We start from the raw sequence: 20,047 nt of genomic DNA, 5'->3' as shown, positions 1-20,047 counted from the left end.
AGCATGCACCTTCCCTCCAAGTGGCCCTCTCACCGGCTGGTCAGGCCTCTTGGGGTGGCCCGGTTGCTCTCACCGACAGCACAGACAGGGCCCGGGGCTCTCACCTTGTATGTCTCCCAGTTCCTGAAGAAGTTGACGGAGCCGTCCAGGCGCCTCTGGATGACGGTCCAGCCCCCAGGGTCATGCCTCTGGTCACACCACACCTGCATGAGGCGGTTGGTGTTCTCTGGCTTCACCAGGTAGATGGAGCTGGTGTCGTGGCCATCCTCCAAGGCCTGCAAACAGTCTCTCCACGGGCCTGGGGATACAGATGTGTGCACGTCAGAGACCTCCCTGTTGCCTGGCCATGGAGTCACATTTTCACGTGCCTCTCACCCCAGGCCGCACTCCAAAGCAAGCACAACCTCAGGCAGGCCTCCAGCTGGGAGCCACAGGCCAGCAGTGAGAGGGGACTGATTTTAGTTTTCTGTAAGTTCAGGAAATAACGTGATGTAAAGGCAAGAGCCTGGGGCTAGGGGTCAGGGTGCCTGGATTCCCAGACCACTTTTAGCTCTGACTCCCTCACGTGGTGATTTGGGCAAGCATCCTTACTTCTGCAAACCCTCAGTTTCCCTGGTTTGTAGAAAGGAGATCATATTTACCTCTCTCAAGGTTGTAAGGATTGCTGAGATCCTTTGTGTGGAGTTCCTGGAGTGCTTTATCTTTTAGCTGGTGGTATTGTGAAAAGAGAGATGTGCCTACCAAAATGCAGCAGTGTGGAGCACTGCTCGGGCTCGGTCGGCCTCACCCCAGGCAGAGAGACGGGTGACTGCCCTCCTGAGTCCCGTGGGCTGAGGTTGGCCCATGTCACCTCAGTCCCAACTCCACGCTTGCCTTTTCTGTGACAGTGCCTAGGGACAGTTGCAGTCTTTAGTGAGGAACTTCCATGGGGTCACAGTGCCCAAGCAGTGTCCAGAATTTGGCCACGTGGCCAGAGGTGTCAGGATATTTCTGAGATTCAGACACTAGCCTCCAAACAGCTTTTTTGGGGGGACCAGTCCCATTCAGCCCAATATGCGTGTTTTCCAAAGGAAGCTCATTTAGGGCCAGATGCTCAGAGCATTCTGAGGTCACTGTGCTATAAGCAGGTCCACGGACTTAAAGGATGGTGTCCAGGATACCTTCCGGTCCATGGCTTTCTTCTGGAACTGAGACCAGATGAGTTTTGTGTTTTTCTGGGACTTCACTGAGCTTGGGCAGCCCAGTCAGAAGGAACAGGTGCCATGAGGGGTCTGAGGAGCCACCGTAGGCTTTTCACCACCCCACCCCCACCTCCCCTAGTGGTCTCCTGGATGTCGGTCACATCAGCAAGAAGGTTGAAACTGGGGTCACCAAGGTCCATAGAAGCTGGGTTCTTCCTTGTTGATCTCAGGAACCTTCAGAAGTTTGTTTCAAGACCTAACCATTGAACTACAGATTTTAAAGTAAATAAAATTGCCACAGTTTGCTTCAGCTTCTCTTCAAAATAGTCCTCAAACCAAGAATTGTTAAGACCAAAAGTGCTAAGGAAATTTCCTCTCATTCTCTGAATGTGTGTGTTTATTCTAACAACTATTTGCTGAGCCCCTGCCCTCGCAGGTGCTGTGCCAGGTAGTGGAAGCCTAGGGCAGGGTTCAGGGCGGCTCTGATACCCAGCAAGGGGAGAGCTGACCTCACCAGCCTCTCTCAACTTGAACTCCTGTGCATTCCTGTCCTTTCCCTTCTGCGTGTCAGGGAGGGGCATCGGCGGAAGGTATACTCGGCTTTTCCTGCATAGATCTAACTTCTCAAGATTCCTTCCTGGTTAGACTTGGGCTTGGTTAGTCCACACGTGATAGTTAAATGAGAAAAATTTGGCGGGTTTGTTGTTGTTCTTGTTGTTGTTTTTCTGGACGGTTCAGGTGGGCTTTTCCTGAGTCCTTGTACTGTGTTCGAGCCTCCCCACCCAGAGCCTGACGGGGAAGGGCAGGGGCGGTCTTGCTCACCCCTCCCCACCCCCGGTGCCTGATCTTGCGCCTCAAAGAGGGGGGTCGCTCTTGGTGCTTCCCGCTGACAGGGAGAGCTTCTCACCATTTACCTGTTCACCAACCTTCTCCGCCCCAACGGGCGGGGCGGGACCCTAAGCACTGGCCAGGCAGATGCTTCCCTCTTTGCCTTGTGCGTCTTCTGTCTTGGAGAAGGGGAGGCCAGACCTCCAGAAAGAGCATTCAGGAAAAATAAAAAGGTTTTGCTTGTGTTCAGCTCCCAGCCCCAGGGACCAGGGCAGAGAATAAGGAGGCTGTCCCCGACCACAGAGCGCACAGTGGCCGTGGGAGGGTCCCCAGCGCTTTCCCAGGTCAGAAGCACAGGAGAGGCTCTGGGAATGTCTAATGGGAATGCTGGGGACAGAGGTCCAGCAGAGGCCTGGAAAACACCCCCCAAAACAAGCAGCCAGCCCTGTTACTGCAGGGCCTCCCCGGGGCTCCGGTGGGGCTCTCAGAGGGACGGTCTTGGTTTACAGGAGGCACTCCGTCAGGAGAGGCTTCGAAGGCCACTGGGAGAGTGGCAGGTGGGTCTCCCAGCTCCCAGCCTGAGCTGCTTTTGTGGGTGCCGCCCATGCTTTCAGCTTCACCTTTGACATTTCTACAGAGGGCTCTTTTTAAAAGGCAAGTGTTTTAAAGTGTGAGGTCACTTGTCGTCACCCACTGGACAGATGGGGAGATTGGAGCATGGGGTCATTAGGTGCCACCCCTGAGGTTGGTGGCTTATATGGCAGATCCAGTGTCTGAGCCCAAGTGGCCTGGGTGGTCCAGAGCCCAAGTCTAAAACTCTTTTCTTTTTCCCCAACCATAGTGAACTCCAGGGTGGGGGGCCCAGGCTGACATATCTGTGTCCCCAGGACTATTACGAATCTTTGCCAATCAGCCAGGTTTAAAAAATAAACATTTACACTTCTTCTTTGTCAAGGTATTAATACCTTTTCAAAGTTTTTGTTGAAGATTTGTTTTTCTTCTTTGCTTACCTTTTGGTGTCCGCCTATTTTCATCTATTTTAGTATCTTTTATGATGTAGAATTTCCTTTTTTTTTTTTTTTTAAGGCAAATCTGGCAGTTTTTTCCTTTAAGCCTTTCCAGAATCATGGAGTAGGAATAAACTAGTAAAGAGGTGTTTCGTATTTTCTGCTGTTAAAAAAAAAAAAAAAAAAAATCTGCGTGTCTCCTGCACACTGCACTTGGCCTGAGTCTCAGGACCCGTCAGCTTCCATCAGTAACCACATTTCCAGACCAGTTTCCCTCTGAAACCCTCGCAGAGCCCTAGCAAACCACCTGCACTGAAACACGCTCCCTTTTCTCCCATGAAAGGCACCAGTGGCAAAGGTCAGAAACCTAAATGACGGACAAAAAGGAGTCAGAAAAAATACTCAGCATTGGAAAACTGGCAGCAGTAATATGATCAGGGGGCAGACAATGGCAGCAGGACTATCATGTGGCTCTGTTCAAATGGCCAATTCAAATGAGAAACCTGTAACGGATACAAATACAGGAGTCAGGAGCCCTCAGCTCAAATCTTGGTGACTCCATTGCCTCGCACTGTGTCCTTGGAAAGTTCCTTGAGCCTCAGTTTCTACTTCTGTAAACAGGGGTAACAAAGCCACCTGTTCTGGGGGCCTCGCAAACACAAGAGCACCCAGCGTGAGGCCAGCCAGCTGATGGTTTTGAAATTGTCCACTCCCCACCTCCCCACAGCCACATACACACAAACAAGTAACTGTATTTGCTTTTGAATTTCCAAGACTAAAATGTACAGTGATTTACTGGTAGATGTTTTCTACAGAGCACATTTTAGAAGTCACAGCTTCAGTGGAGAAGCCCCCAAAGATACACCGAAATGAAGAATGGAAATCCTTTTTGTCAATGAAACTGCGTTTTCAGTGTGCAGTGGGCAGGGCTCTCCCCCTGGAACAGTGCAAAGTGCCCAGGCGGTATTTCGCTTGGCTCCTCTTCTGAAAGGGCAGCGTTGCCCAGAGCGTCAGGCCAACACTAACTCAGCAGCACCACGGCTCCGAGCGGAGTAGTGCCCGACCTCATCTCTATAAAGACCATATTTACACTCTCAGCAGAGCTGTAGCCAGAACGTTCCACGTGAAGGGAAGTGCAGTCACCATGGCCGAGCTGAGCCTGCGTGGTTCCTTAGAGAAGCAACACAGGGTGTGGAAAGCACACAGGGCCTGGAATCGGGAGGCCTCAGGAAGAAGGGATACTGGCGATGGGAACACAAAGTATACAGGTCTTGGGCCCCCAAACCTCAGTGTCAAACCCGGTGAGGGTTGGAGGTGATCAGGTTTGAGTCCCCTCACTGCTTCCTTCTTCCTGTCTGGGGTTCTTACACATCAGAAGCATAGCCTCCTAGGAAACCAGGAACCACTTCTTGATAGCTGATCCCATGCTCAGTATGCCCGGTGAAGCGCCTTTCTGGTAAAGCTGGGCTAGAGCCTGCAGCCCGGCCAGACCAAAGTGTAACTGCCTAACCCCAGGTTCCTCTCTGGGTTGGGGGCAGACCAGCTCAGCCTGACCTGCCCACTCATGTCCCTTTGGAGAAATGGGTTACCAACTGCATCAGCTGTCAGTGCAGTCACCCCTCCTGCTAGGGAAACGTGGCCCCGTGAATATCTGACCAAGCCCACTGGCAGCACGTTGGAGGCCTGGAGCTAAGAAGTGGGTAGACAGTGATGCCTCTTCTCCCCGGCTGCTCCGGAGGCCTGCAGAGAGGAGCAGAGTCCCTCCTGGCCATCAGCTGGACCAGACCATGTGGCTGGCCAGCGGCCTGACTGGCCTCTTTGACCCATAAGCCCAAGTCTCAGGACTTGACCACCTGAGGCTGTGCAGAGGCCCTGTGGCCTGTGGGAAATGTTCTAGGAATGTTTTAGTTCGTAGGAAGGCGCCGGGGAGAGGCTTCTGTGATAGTACCGAGACGCGCTGCTTTTTCGTGAGAACAGTATGCTGTTTTCAATTATTCTCACCGATGATCTGTCTCCAGAAAGTCTTTGTGCCACTCCCTGAAACATTTTTCTAACAGGAGAACTGACTAGTTGTTGAAATTGGATCTGGAATTTCCTATCCAAATTAATCCATCTGAGAGCCAAGGCACGTGGACTGCTTAGGTGTGAGTCTTGCCCTGGCCAGCGTCAGGACTCGCCAGGCGTCCTGGGTGAAGGGCAGGAGAGCAGACACCCGGAGAGGGGATCGGTGAGGAAGAATTACAGGGGCTGCTTGAGCCTTATTTATCCAGAAGGCTTGGATAGATAATATTTTGGTCGTGAACATATGTATTCCATGTCAGTCACCACTTTTTCACTGAACCGGAGTACGAAACAGTAACCTAAACACAGGAACAGCTGGTGTGTTCGCAAAGGCACCTGAGGTTCCTGTAGGGCCTCAGAGCTGACGTCATGGGTGTCATTGCTGGTGCTGCCGGGGAAAGGGTCCAAACGCGCGTGCCCACCGTGGAGGCCGCTGTAGTCCGCAGACGACGGGCACGGTGCCTGGGGCTGACGAGCTTTTCAGGAGTTTATGAAAGTATTTGAGGCCTAAAAAAAATTTATTGGCTCTAAAATACGAAAACTGCAAAATCAAAGTTTATAAGTATGTAATTAAATTTCTACGAAGTGGGACATCTTGTCAAGTTCATTAATTGTTAAATTTAGTCTTCATAAAAATGTTATTACTTTTGAAAACAATTTGTAGGTTAGATTTTCCTCACTTCCCAAGAATTCCTGAACATGCCTGATGTTTGCCGAGAAATCAGAGCCAGCCATAAATTAATTGTGTTACTCTTGGCCAAATAATTTCAAAGAGCAAAATTTAAAAAATCCGTTCAAAATTTTTACAGTGAAAGTTCTATTAGATGTGGGAGGTGGGCGTGTTTCAGCGGATGTGATACACGGGGAGACTTCCCATGTAAGAGCTCCCGGAGCCCTCGAAGAGCATAAAGGGGTCCTGTTTCTGCCTGTCTGACCTCAGGGTAAACAGACTTGGCAGCATTCCTTCCCAAAGGACACTTTCAAAAGCATTGTGCCCACTCCTGGGTTTCCATCAGTACCCTTGGGCAGGAGGAGAAAGATGGGCTTTAAAGCAATTTAAAAGGGAAAAGAGGTTCGCCCTGGAGGGGCTGTGGTGGGCTCACTGTGTGCAGAGCTGAGCCACACACTGTGGCTCCCAAGACTGGTCGGGGTGAAGCCCGGAGTTCCTTTGGTTCAGTGGTTCAGTGGCACCCAAGGCTGCCCCGGGGCAGGGATGTCACTGGACGCAGAGGCGGGCAGCACTCTGAGCCTCCCTGGATATAGCGATGAGAGTGAGCAAGCGTCTCTCAGTCCAGAGGTCGACGGCGCTGTTCTGCAGGCACATCGTGGAAGAGCTGATCAGACCCGTGACGGCAACCCACAGGTACCGGGCAGGTGGTGTTCAAGCGGTCTGCCAACCTATTAACCCTTTCCAAGATAGGGAATCAGCTTATGGGCTTGTGCTTACAGAACCTGTGTTGGCCTTCACTGATCACCTTTTAATTTTCCAAATGCTCATGAACCCCTCTCTCTGATCTTTTTTATAATTTTACTGGGGTTTAAGCTAATTGTTCCAGATTTTCTAGTATTTCATCCTTTCTCTTTCTGAAAAGAGGGCATTTGCCCAGCACCAAGCCTGTTCTTCGTGATTTCTGGATGATTGGGGGCAGTGATTCTGAGTGCTTATCTGCTGTGCCCTCAGCCTCCTCATCTCCTCCTCCAGGAAGTCCTCCCCAGCCCCAGAAGAGCTACTTAATCCTCCTCGGGGTTCCCATGATGCCTTATGATATATCTATTTGTCTGTCTGTCTATCTATCTATCTATCTATCTATCTATCTATCTATCTACTGGAAGAGAATAAGAATGATGACTGCCATGTACCTGGAGCCTTTTGCCAGCCAGGTGCTTTACCCGGGCTTTCATTTCCTCCTCACAAGCCTCTCCAACAGGGAGGGAACTAAGTCCCAGGGAGACTGCATGTCTGGAAAGAGGAGGCTCTAGGGTTAGAACTCACGTCTGCCTTCTGGGCCTGTTTCTCCCTGCTGCAGCGTACTGAGTCTGTGTCACCGTGCTAGGATTGCTTGGGGTCCCGTCATCTCATCGGTCTCTGGGATCCTTTCGGGTGGGAGCCTCATCAGGGGCGTGATCGAGTGTCCATCTTGCCAGCACTTAAGGGTCCCTTAGGGCCCCGCGTGCCTTCCCCCATCTCTTCTCCTTTCTTCACCACCGTGAGCCACGTTCTCTTCGTCATCTTCCTTCTGTTCTTCCCACTTTGAGAATCAGTGATCAGTCTGGGAACATCTGGGAACAGGAGCCCCACAGCAGAGGGTCATCAGGATCCAAACCAAAACCTGGGAACGTGTGGACGGTCTGCCGTAGGAAGTCTGCCCGTTGTATCTGGGATACTGCCAGACGATTGGATTTCTGCTCTTTTGGAGGTTACTCTGGACAGACCCCCTAAGACATCTTAATTTCAACAGTTAGAGGGGTTTTTTTTGGTTTTTTAAAAAAACATTAGTCATTTAAACTAAAATTTTCTTTTTCTTAGCAAAATTTCTCTGTATACACTGTAATTCTAACTTAAATTACTGTATTAAAAATCTGCTAAAGGAAAATCACTTATTCATTTGAAAAAAAAAAAGCATTACATAAAAGCATTCCAGGTCCTGTGGTTCCACTGGCTCATCTTGAGGTACAAAGCCAGGATCGTCAGGCTTCTTTTTTTAAGGCGCTCCTCCTCAAGAGTCATCCCAGGGGTAGCTGAAGTTGAGACATTACTTTTACAGCACACGCTCAACACACCTAATAACCACCTTCGTTTTAGACACCATTGAGTACGATGCTAATGTAATTCTGCTTTATCAATCTCTTTTTTCCTGGGGGAGCATCTCAGGGTAATGATACAGTCCACTGCGCAAATTCACCCCAGCAATCCATCTATGTGGCTTGGAGCTGGCTGCAGATACCCAAGCGCCAGGATTTTCCAGATGGCTTCTAGTCTGCCAAGTGCCAAACTGTTGGGATTTCTAGGCCACAGATGCCAGATCACCACTTTTAATAGTAACAAGTTGATAGTTCATCCCGTGGGGCTGTAAAGAGACCGAGCCTGTATGTAGCTGAATGTCTTCCTTGGAAAACACCCGAGTCAGGCAGGGAGAGCTTGCCATCACACTCGAGGCTCTCTGTGATCCGTTCCCCGAGGTATCCGAGGAGAAAAGAGAAAGCAGAGCCAGAAGGAAGATGACCCACCTTGAACTCCAGTGGCTTTTGTTTATGAAGAAGCTAGCAAAGAATGCTCTTTGAAATATCACTGGATTACGTAGTTTGTAATGAATTTGAGAATCTTACTTTGTTCAGCAATAACATTTCAGGAACAAGACAGCATAGTGCAGTGAAAACAGCACAAGCCCTGGCGGCAAGAGACCTGGGTTGGGTTTTCCGTCAGCTTCGGAAAACTGAAAGGCAGAGCTGGTGGTGGCTACGGTCACCCTCCCGTCCTCACAATTCCCAGGTGCCTCTCCGAGTCCCTACAGAGCTTCAGGCTTGGAAGCCCAGTCGCTGGAGCTGGTCTGCACATGGGACCAACAGCTTTTCACCTGGAATGACAATTGCTTGACCTCCAGAAAGAATGGAAGCTACAGTGTAATCTGTCTTGTTCTCTATTTTAAATCCACAATCGATAACATACGTATTTCCTACCTCACAGGGGGAAGTAAAATATAGGAGGGAAAATCCACCTGGGAAAACACTCGTTCGAGTTGTCTGTGCCTACCCAGCCGTAGAGCATCTGGTGGGGGGAACGGGTGGTCTCTGTGTTAGCAGTGAAACAATGTGGTTGCCACCTAATGTGGCCCCAAGAACAGATCACCTCTGCTGATTTTTATGTATTTAACGTATTTAAAGAAATCAGGACTTCCGATTTTGCTGTACGTTGAAATGCTGAGTAGAAATAAACCCAGAAAATGTGTCCAGATTCAGTACAAATTAAATCAGATTTATCTGCAGCTTCAGTTGGGTCCGTTTACTGGAAGTCAGGCACATATTAGGTTTTCTGTGGGAGAGCTCAGTTGTTTTAGACATTCTGCAGTGTGATGCTAACTCAGTTCCGCTTTATCTTTTTTTTTTTTTTTTGCATCTCAGGGTTATGATACAGTCTACTACCTAAATTCACCCACAACAGTCCATTTGTACGACTGGGGAGCTAGCCACACATGATTGGTTGGGTTGGTCTCTCCTATACCTGAATAAGGGGACGGCATGATAGTGATGAGTTTGCAGTGACGCTGTCTTGTGTTGTTAGAACCGTAAGAGTCCTTATAGCAAATCCCCCAACTCTGTTCCCAGGGCTCTTTTAGAAGGAGGTGCTTGGAACCTAGTACATAGAATAGTGATGGAGGGTCACATCCCAGGTTGCAGGCACTTGGGGGCCAATTCAAGCGTTTATACAGTGATTTTCACACCAGTTCCCCTCCAGCCTTTCCGTGGAAACGTGCGGTATCCCAGAATGCTTAAGACAGACTCAGGTTTGAGTCTTGGCTGAGGCACTCCCTAGCGGTGTAGTCTTGGCTGAGCTACTTACTCTCTCTGAACCTCAACATCCTGGAAGCTATGCGTCCAGAGACCGATCTTAATTCTGCCAGTGAAAGGCTCTGGGTTGATGAGGCCCCTAATGAGCTCTAATCTCTTCTGATTTTGTGGTCTCCTCTTGATCCCTTGAGAAGCAACCTGAGCTGATGATGTTCTCAGGAGAGAAAGCAGCTAGAAATGCCTGCACCTTTTGATTTTTAAGGATTTGTTTCAGGCAGGGCCTTGCTGTGGCAGCTGGTGCTAACACTGCCTGTCCTCCTGCGACCAGTCTCGAGGGCGGGTGCCATGGCAGGAGGACTGGCTTGTGCCCGGCTGTGCCCGCACAGAGCCGAGGGACAGCGTCCCAGGCCTCCTGGACCATTTGGGGCGAAGGCCAGCACTGAGGCTCCATCCTCTCTGTTCCTGTGCCTTTTCATGACCCCGGCAGTATTCCTCTATGGCGGACCTGAGTGATGAGTGCGTGCGTGTATGTGTGTTTATGTGTCCAGGGCACACACATGGAGAAGGAGGTCAGGGGATGTGTGAGTGTTAGAAAGTGGAGAGGACAAGAGGAAGGGTGGACAGCAACAGCCGGCCCACCAGGAGACAGGGCCACAGGGAGGGCCGTTTGGCATAGGCCTCGTCAAAGCATCATCCTTACTGAGACGCCCCAGGTCTGGCCAGACCTGAGGGAGGCAGGACAGAACCCCAGTGAGACACCAGGGAAGCCAGGAGCTGCCTGGGCCTCCCTCCCTCAGGCTCTCCGTGGCCTGGGCCTGGCCTGGGGCCAGGCTGTTACTGTCTGGCTGGGAACAAGCTGGTGAGTGCGGCTCCAGATAAGCGGCCTTGGCTCCCTCAGTCCCCGGGGGAAGGGTGAGCTGTGGGCTGAGTGACCCAGACAATGAGGAGAATAGCGGATGGCTCTGAGGTTATGGGATGAAAGGTTCAGAAGCTGCCAAGTCTTGCACGCAAAGGTGTTTCTGGCCCAGTGCTATCCTTGGGAACAAAGGACCTCATGGGTGAGAGCACAGAAGAAGGTTTTGTCTTCCAGGCGCAGAACCTGCCCTGGAGCTCTCAGAACAGTGCTGATAAGAGCTCCCTGCTGATTGGCTGAGAGGCCATTGCCTTTTCCTCTGGGTGTCATCCAGCCCCAGGAAACTACTGGGCCCTCCCTGCCCATTCAGCTTCCACAGGTCTGGCTGATGACATCTGGAGTGGGGAGGTGGGTCACAGGGAATCTGTTACCAACAATCACTACCAACATTTGGGAGGGCTTTTTTTTTTTTTTTTTTTTTAGAGATAAATTGTGTCCACATGAAGTCACTGCCATTCCCTCCCATGAAGGTGTGCTTCCTTAAGTGGGAGAGAAAGTGGGTTTTGGGGTGTGTGCAGGGGCCTTGGAATGCACACAGACCATGATGGACTGTGAACGTGAAGAAGCAGGGGGTCCAGACCATTTGAGGTGCCCAGAGTAGGGCCATGGTCCCAGGACTTTGCACAGACCCATCTCCATCAGGGACTGACTAGTAACTCCATTGTCCAACTCCTCGGTCCACCTGGTAGACTCTTCCAGATCATTCACGGAAGTCCCACCTCCGTCCACCTTTTCCCTTCTACTCCAGGCAGACTCAGTCACGCGTGCCACCTTAGTGTCCCCATAGCCCCTCCTTCACCACTCTGCAGGGCACTTAGCACACCATGGTATCACCACAGTGACTGCATAGCCCATGATTTTCGCTGCATTCCTGATTTCAGGTACCTCGTTGTGTCGGTCCCATCAGTTCTTACAATGTTCTGGTAATTTTGGCCTCGATAGATGCTCCCCCCAGAGAAATCCTTTGTCAGATCTGATGTGCCCATCTCGGGGGGATGGAACTGAGAGGACGGAGGAACTGAGAGGGACTGGATACATCCCAGTGCATTCACACATCTTCCACCTCCTCCAGACTGAGTTCCTGGAGGTTGGCACTGTAGCTTTTACCAACTCCCCGAAGCCCGGTGCTGTGACTGGCACAGAGTAGGGGCACCTCTACTTTTGGCTGCCCCAGGTGACATAATATCACATGCCTGATTGCATTGAGTTTCCCCAACAACCCTGCTGTGTCATAACTCCTGCCCCCTTTTCCAGAGGAGAAAATTACAGCTCAGGAGAGTGAAGTAATTTTCTCACAAGCAGACCACTAATAAGAGGTGGATGCAAAGCTAGGTCTTTCTTTCTACACTCTTATCCCTCTCAGCTCAGTTCAAGCTCAGGAATGTCCTGAAATCATGGATTCAGAAACCAGAGATGCTTAGGCAAGAAGAGGTCTGTTGGGTAACCATTGAGGTCAGCCAGGCTCACATCACAAGTGTAACATTCAACTGAGCCTTCATTTGGTGCCCAAAGGCACGTTTTACCCTCTGGGCGTTCTATCAAGACATATTAGCACGCTCTGCCCGCTCTTTCAGAGCTTCTGATTTAAAACAGACATGTGTACAGAGGAACCAGTCATCTGCTGTAGAAAGCCAGTGCTAAAAAGGGACTGTTTGTTTATTTCTATCTCCTTGCTTTAAGATAAAGAGACCAAAACGGAAGGAAACCCAGAGCTACCAAGTACTGAGACTTTCCATGGGCCCAGCACCATGCCAGACACATTTTTTTTTCCCCAGTATTTCATCTTATCTTTGGGTAGGCATTATTTTAATCTATCCCTAATTGACAGATTGAAACAGAGGAAACGGAGGCTCTGAGGGGCAAGGTGACTGGTCTGATGTCCCAGAGCTAACCAGTGGGGGAGTCAGAATTTGAATCTAGGTCAGTCTCTTCAGAACTTACGTTCTCAACCTGCAAACCCAGCAGAGGGCTTTCTTGCGCAGTGCTGCAGGCAGGTGCTCGCGGCCACGGGCCTGCACAGTGTTGCCCTTGTCTTTTGCATGGGCCACCCCCTTCTGGAATTAGCAAGAAGCTGCTCTTCCCAGTACTGGTGGTTATTTTCAGAAGTGTGAAATAAGTGTAAAACAGGATACTTTCAGTAAAAATATCTCCCTGCTTGTATAATGAAGTGGTACCCAAATCACTGACTTGGAGCAGATAAGTGGTTAGTTTCGGCAAAGATGAATCCAGTTCTCATCTGACAGCCCATCTGGAAGGCTCATACAGTCCTGGATGGATGTGAGGCTGAGCTTCAGGGGGCTGGGCTTGTGCTCCCCCCAGACTCTCCGAGCACAGAGGAGTCAGCCCTAGATTTAAAGTGACAAGGCCTGAATTCCAATCCAGCCTGAGCAGGCTAAGCCTGTGAGCAAGTTACTTATCTTTTCAGTTAACCTTCCACAAGGAGCTTCAGGGGTTAGTGATACAATCAAGATCCATGGAAATACCCAACGCCGGTACCTCGGTCAAGCTTTCAAGCTTGCAAACGTACCAAGTCATCACGTGTGTCCCCCATCACCATGTTCTGAAAATTACCGTATTTAAGATGAAACATGTATTTAAGAGTATACGGAATCGTCACTGAAAATCCTAGACAGCAACAGACTCTAGGAAGTGTATGGAAAGTACTCCTTCCCATCCCCTAGCCCCTACGACGTGTTTATCATACCTTTGCCGTGATAACACGTTCTTTTCCTTTGACTGCTGGTTTCTTTGGTGAGCATTTATCAGCTGCCAGTTCTCTGCCAGGCACAGCACAAGAGCTTACAGGAGAGACATCCTGTTGCCAACACAGAGCATCTAACACAGAGCCCCGAAAACTACGGGCCTGGGGCTCTTGCCCGTCAGAAGCCAGAGAACGTTTGTTCTCTTCTGAGACTCTCCCGGTTTCCTGGTTCCTGGTTCTACCTTGGAGCATCCGTCTAAGGCACGCTGCCCCCACCCCCACCCCCCCAGGCTGCCACGGCTTGGCCCGAGGGATCGCTGGGGGATTGCGCAAGTCTGTTGGCCCGGCTTCAACTTGCCGTGGCTTTTCCCCCACTTGTGGTCTCGGCCAAGGGAAGCCTGGCGCCTGGCTCTGAGGCCCAGATGGTGCGGGCTCCCTCACGGAAGGACTTACCCGACGGCTTGTCTGTGGAGGACGGGAGGCTGGTGAGGGTAGGCATGGTGGGCAGGGGGGGAGGCAGCACCTTCAGGTTCTGGTCGCTCTGGATCTCGTTGGTAGAGATCTGGTTGATGATGCGATTGTAGGGGGACGGCTGGTAGACCCGGGGTGGGGTGACGGGGGGCGGCTGGGGCATGGGCCTGGCCGCGGGCACCCGCTGGCAGTGCTCCTCGAGCTGCGCGATGATCTCGGACTGGTTGTGGGCCAGCGTGGCCAGGTGCTGGTACTTGTGCTCCAGGTCCTTGTACTTGCTGGCCAGCTGCAGCATGTCGGCCGTCTGGTTGAGGATCCTGTTCTCCAGCTGGGAGAGCTCCAGCGCGTTGTCCCGCTTGCGGATGATCTCGTGCAGGAGCTGCATGTAGAGCTGCGTGACCCGCGAGTTCATGTTGCGGCTCTCCTTGCGCAGCAGCTTCACCTCGCTCACGATGCCGCCGTCCACCTCCACCAGCTGCTGCAGCGTCTCGATCTGCCGCTTCTGCTTGAGCAGCTCGCTGTTGAGCAGCTCCAGCTCCTGCTTGTGCACCCGGTTCTCCAGGAGCACCTCGGGCTCCTTGGAGTTGACGCAGATGGCGCCCGTGACCCGCTGCTGGGGCACGATGAAGGTGTAGGTGCACTTGTCCGAAGACTCGCCGGCCCGCTTGTACCTGTTCAGGTAAATGAACTCGCCGGGCGAGCCCTCCTCGGCGCCCTCCAAGCCTTCCTTCTGGCCTGCCGCTGCTCCCACGGCAGCCAGCAGTCCCAGCCACCAGTATGTCATGCACAGCGGCCTCATGGTCCTTGCAAAATGGTGGTTCCTCTTGGCGAACGGAGCCTGTGAAAACCTGAAAGTAAACAGAAGGGAGATTCAGTAACGGTGCTGTCACTGCCAGCGGCCTGTGCCATAAATGAGCTCAGCCTTCTCGCCAGGCAGATCTTTCCAAAAATGTAGCTTCAGGAGGCAGCCCTTCTGGAAGCAGCAGAAGGAGACAGGCAGGTCTCAGCAGAGGTCGAGGGGAAATGGGAGGGGACCGGGGCATCTGGAGGCAGGAGGCCACAGCCCTGCCACTCCCAGAGCCAGCCCCAAAGCCCAGCCCCGTCGCTGAGCTCCTGACCCGAGCCTGAACACCACCTGAAGGCAGCTCCCAGCTGGGGCAGGGAGGCAGAGGAAAGCTTGTCCGATCTCCCTTCTCTGCCCCACGCTACCCAGGCCATCACATCTCCCCGTTCTACGTGTTCCTAGCCCCTGGGCTTTCCCTGGGTAGCACGGGTCACAGTCGTGGTGAATAGGAGTTCTGTGTGATCTCCTCTGCCGGACTCCACACTCCATGAGGGCCGGTGCTGGGTCTGATTCCATCCTGTGTCCCCAGGATGCTGCACTAAGCAGGCTTTCAGCAAATATTTGTTAAATGAACGAATCACTGCACGCGGTATGGAATGTGTTCAGTTGGTAGTGGACAGTGTCAATGGAAGGATGTGTCCAGCCGCATGGCTTGGGTCTGTGTGTTAGCCAAGCTATTGAGTCCAAACAGGAACAAACAACTGAGCTCTTCTAAATCCAAATATTTGTGATAGCCAGTAACGGCAAGGTCCCGGCCACTGCGACGTGATTAAGGCAGGCGGAAGCGGAAAACAGACGTGTGTGTCCAGATTTGTTTCAGTTCTGCTCTTGGACCATTCGTCCCTTCACTAGATAGCCATCAGACGTCTCTGGGGTGCCAGGCAGCATGCTGGCTGCTGGACGGACGGCCACAAACAGGCCGGAGGCAGCCCTGCCCTCACAGGGCTTATGCCCCGTGGCACAGTCCCTGGAGAGCCGCGGAGCAGCATAGCATCCGCTGTGAAAGGGTAGAGCAGGGAACTGACCTAATCGGAGGATTCAAGAAAGCTTCCCTGAGAAAGTGACCTTTACGCTGACCCTCGGGGGATGAGCAGGATTTGGCCAGGCCGAGAGGGAGGGGACGGACGTGCACAGATCCCTCCCCTCGCCTGCTCAAGGACAGTGCTCCAGCACTGCATGATCGCATTTTTCCTATAATCAGGCTCTTGTTTCTCTCAACTTAAAGAAAACCCGTCCTCTCTTGACCTCACATCCCCTCTCCGGCTCCAGTTCCATTCCTCTTTGCTCCCCTTGTAAAAAGCAAAACCCTCTAAGGAGTTGTCTGTACCCAGTTTCCAGAAAGTCCCTGTCTTCTCTTTCTCTCTTGAGCCCACTCCCATCGGGGCCGGCCCCTCCCCTCCACTCTACGTGCTCTGGACAGGATCACCAGCGTCCTCAATTGCCAAGCCCGGTGACCAGGTCTTGGTGCTCATTATGACTTGCCTCTCCGCACTGGGTGACATGGTCGGTCGCTCCCTTTTTAGACTCCTTTCCCAATGGTCACCCTTTCCTCCTCTTTCACTGGCTGCCCCTTCTGTCTCTTTTGCTTCTTCATCCTCTTGTTCCTGTCCTGGGGGACTCAGAGCTCAGGCCTCAGACCTCTTGTTTACCTCGGTGATCTCATCCGGTCTTGTGGCTTCCAGGCACTGCTAACTCCCACATTTATTTCTTCAGCCCAGACCTCCCCCTTTGACTCCAGACGCATCCGTCCAACTGCTCCTTTGACATTTCCACTTGACTGTTTACTAGGCCTCTCAAACTTAACTTGTCCTGAAGTGAACTGGCATCCCCATACCTCCATCTGGCGTGTTCACCTGCCATGTTCTCCGATGTTGGTAAATGGCAACTCCATTCTCCTGGTTGCTCATCCCAACAACCTTGAAGTCATCCTTGACTCCTTTCCTTCTTTCATACTCCACCTACATCTAATCACCACCAGCTTGTAATAGCAATATCCAGGGCATATTCTCAGTATCCTGCTGCCGCCCCCCACCTCCCCTATACCCGGGCACAACCCACCTTCACCTCTCACCTGGACCGACCTGGTCTGCTGCTGGACCTGCCCCTGCCCTTGCTTCTTGCAGTTTATCTTCAACCCAGCAGCCAGAGTGATCCTTTAAAAAAAAAAAAAAAAAAAAGAAAGGAAGGAAGAAAGAAAGAAAAGTCTGATCTTGGGGCACCTAGCTGGCTCAGTTGGGTTAAGTGTCCAGCTCTTGATTTCAGTTCAGGTCACGATCTCGCAGTTCATGGGATTGAGCACTGTGTCGGATTCCATGCTGACAGCACAGAGCCTGCTTGGGATTCTCTCTCTCCTTCTCTCTCTGCCCCTACCCCGCTCACGCTTGTGCTCTCTCTCTCTCAAATAAATAAACTTAAAAAAAAAGTCCGATCTTCTACTCAGAATCCTCTGGGAGACCCTCATCTTGGAAAAAAGCTTAGATAGTCTCTCAGGCTCTCCCAACCTGGCCCCCCTCCCCCCCCGACCTCATCTCTGACTCCCCTCATCCTTGGTCATGCCGCTGTAGCTACCTCGGCCTCCTCGGCGGTCCTTATGCTCTCCAAGCACACTTGTGACTCAGGACCTTTGTACACTGTTCCCTGTGTGGAACACTCTTACCCCTCTTTCCTCATTGCTCATTCCCTCACCTCTTTCAGGTCTTTGCTAAGATGTCACCTTCCCAGGGAGGCCTTCCCTGCTTATTTAACATTGTGACTTCACCACCTTCCCCTCCAGAGTCCTCATCACCAGTAGACATCGAACATTTCCCTACCGCACCCCGTGAACGGAGCCGTCACGAGGGCAGGGTGTTGTGTGCTCCACTCGCAGTGCCAAACGCCTGACTTGGAATATGTAGGCACTCAATAAATATTTGTGGACTGAATAAAAAGGCACACCTGCCAGCAGTTGCCACATAGTGAGGAGGGCGATGGGGAGGCGGAGCCAGGGGAGCCCATGCAGGTGGCTGCCAGAGGGGACACCACCCGCACAGGAGGAGGCCGTTCATATTTATCGATAACACCCATAGGATCTGTTTACTGAGTGCTCGCTGTGTACCCGCTCCTGCTCAAAGCATTTACAAGCATTTTCTACTTTAATGAATTCTTGCAAGGTAGATACTGTTAAGATTCTGTTGTTATTTCCATTTTACAGATGAGGAAACTGAGACTCAGAGAGGCTAAGTGACTTCCCTAGGAGCACACAGCTGGAAGGGGGCAGAACCAGGGATAATTGGAAGGGTCAGGAAAGCTTCCCTGATCTGATCTCATGTATTCAAGCCTTCAAACTCTCCCTGAGTGCACAGAAACGTACTTAATCCAGTCTTTAGTAGTAAAAGACAAAACAAACAAACAAAGTGTTAGCATCACCACTTTCTGACTTCACATTAATTTATGCTAAAACCAGCATGACACAGAACCTGAAGGTTTTGTCTTCCCCTGGCCCTTCTGGGGCTTCTCTGGTGAGCAGCCCAGGTTCAGGGTCCACCTGGTGCCAGCTGGTGCGCCGTTACAAAACAGACCCTGAGCTCCCCAGAGCCACTTGGAACTATTTTCTGCTTGAATGAGAAAGTCTAAGCATGGTTCCGGGGCCAGTTCGGGCCTTTGGACCAGGCAGAGAAAGGTGTTCGGCAGCCTCTGCTGTGGGTTGGGCTACGTAAGGTAGGGCTGCAGTGACGTTAGTGGAAACCAGGGTAAGTTTGTGAGTGTTTGCCTGGTTTCCAAAGCGCTCCGGCTGCTCCTGCACCAGCCCACGGCCACTCCTGGCCCAGAACAATGGTGAGGAGCCGCACCACCGGCTGGGGCGGGCAGGCCGGGACTGCCTTCCCACGGGCCGCTCACCTGAGGCAGCTGCTAGTGCCGGTGCTGATGCTGGTGAGGGCCTCTGCCTTGGCCAGGAAACCTCCAGGGACACGGGGAGGCAACCTGGCTCCAGGAAAGGGTTGGCTTCCCAACCTTCCCAGGCCTCAAGACCTGGCAGGGTGTCACTGCTTATCACTGAGGCCTGTCCCCTCCCACATGTGGGCTCTCAGAGCTTCTCCAGCAAAACCTGTGCCCTTGGGCTGGAGATCCTAAAGGCTGAGCCTCTTCTACGAAATGGGGGTGATCCAGCCCACCTTGCACACTACATAAGGGACATAGAAACGCTACCTCAACTAGAGATGGGAATAACACAATAGTGTGGCGGACAGCGGGGCCGGACTCAGTGAGGAGCGCCGACCATTCCCCGCCCAGGAGATAGCACAGTTGATTACTCGGCTTCTCAGAGGAGGAAGTTGTACCTGTCACAGGAGCTGGGCCCTGAGCAGGAGGCGTGTCTGGCCTCCCCTCTCAGCCCCCAAGCCGCCCTCTGGTCAGACTGGGTACTGGCTGTCTTGCTATCTGTCCCAGGATCTCACGTGATGCTGGGCAGGAGTGGAGAAGCAAGAGACGGGCAAGCTGCCTTTACACAGCATTTCTTGCGCTTGTTCGGTTGAAAAGAGCACCACATTTGATCATTAACACTCACACAGGTTTTCAGGTTCACAAGGCCCTTTCCATACACATTGTCCCATTCAGTCATCCCAACATTCAGAGCTAGTGACTTGGGTCATACCATTTTGAGGGTGAGGAAATTACAGCTCGAGAAGCTGTCTGGTATCTTTCTCAAGATGGCACTGCCAGGGGTGCCACCACGGGTGAAGTTCACGATTCTGGGGGTTCCTGTCACTTTTCCATGGGGTCTGGGTTTGGCGTGAGTGGCCTGGGCCCAGTGGGTTAGAGAAGGAACAGGGTGCCGGGCTGTGTCCCTGACATATGCTGCCACGGACGATCTACTGAGGTGGTTGTCCCCCCCACTTCCCTTTTGTAAATGGGGACACTGAATCCCAGACAGGTTAAGTGACTTTCCCAGGAGCATAGGGCAGATAAGAGCCGGAACTGACCCAGCTGAGAGCTCGGGTCAGCCTGACACCAAGGGCTGTACTCTTTGCACTGCCCTTGGCTTTGGAGTCATTTGTTTTCCCTTAAGATTCTAACGCCCCTCTCCAGTGTTTCTGCTGCTTTGGCAGTTCTTAATGGGCAGTAATGAGTGTGTTTACTTTTGCTTTCCTGATATTTATTCAACTAATTGCACCCCAAGAGAAATAAGCCTCCCCAGCATTCCAGCCATCTTCGGCCGGGAGAAGGACTCTGTTCCAATCAAAGTGGTGCTCCTCACTTTCTTCCTATGACCAACAAAGAAAAGCAACTCCCAACTATTTTCCTTGGCTTCAAAATGAAAATAAAAACGATTCTTAAAATTGCTTTTCCACATTGTATTGTGAGGAGTTTCCATTATGTACGGGTTTCCCTCCCCACAAGTGGAGCTGGTGTGACTGAGCCACGTGACGGCCCCTGCACACTGGGAGGCGGCCTCCCCAAGGCTTGGGTCCCACCCAGCCTCCAGTGGGCAGCCCCGAGCGTCCCTGCTTGGCCTGGTGCGGTGGGGCCACACACTGTGTGTCCACATCCCACTCGGCA

General features: G+C 52.0%; 2 protein-coding genes across 23 annotated transcripts in view; one reads left to right on the top strand and one right to left on the bottom strand.

Annotated features, from left to right (window-relative positions):
* The window catches only part of RALGPS1 (Ral GEF with PH domain and SH3 binding motif 1), a 273,614-nt gene that overhangs the window by 144,382 nt on the left and 109,185 nt on the right, over positions 1 to 20,047 (top strand). The window lies entirely within an intron of this gene.
* Positions 1 to 20,047, bottom strand: part of ANGPTL2 (angiopoietin like 2) — a 34,223-nt gene that overhangs the window by 6,093 nt on the left and 8,083 nt on the right. For 2 of the 10 annotated variants that reach the window (XM_027035160.2, XM_053204593.1), the window contains exons 2-4: positions 16,594 to 16,665; positions 13,651 to 14,516; positions 105 to 298 (exon numbers count right to left, since the gene is read on the bottom strand). In XM_027035160.2, coding sequence (XP_026890961.1) covers positions 105 to 298; positions 13,651 to 14,467 — 1,011 coding nt within the window. In that variant the 5' untranslated portion in view covers positions 14,468 to 14,516; positions 16,594 to 16,665. Of the gene's footprint in view, positions 1 to 104; positions 299 to 13,650; positions 14,517 to 16,570; positions 16,666 to 18,828; positions 19,011 to 20,047 lie in introns of all 10 variants that reach the window. The other 8 variants (XM_027035163.2, XM_053204594.1, XM_053204596.1 and 5 more) reach the window with 7 other exon arrangements.

The sequence above is a fragment of the Acinonyx jubatus genome, chromosome D4 (genome assembly GCF_027475565.1).
Source record: "Acinonyx jubatus isolate Ajub_Pintada_27869175 chromosome D4, VMU_Ajub_asm_v1.0, whole genome shotgun sequence".
NCBI classification, from domain to species: Eukaryota; Metazoa; Chordata; class Mammalia; order Carnivora; family Felidae; genus Acinonyx; species Acinonyx jubatus.
The sequence above is the reverse complement of the archived record's forward strand: the minus strand, read 5'-3'. Positions and strand labels throughout refer to the sequence as shown.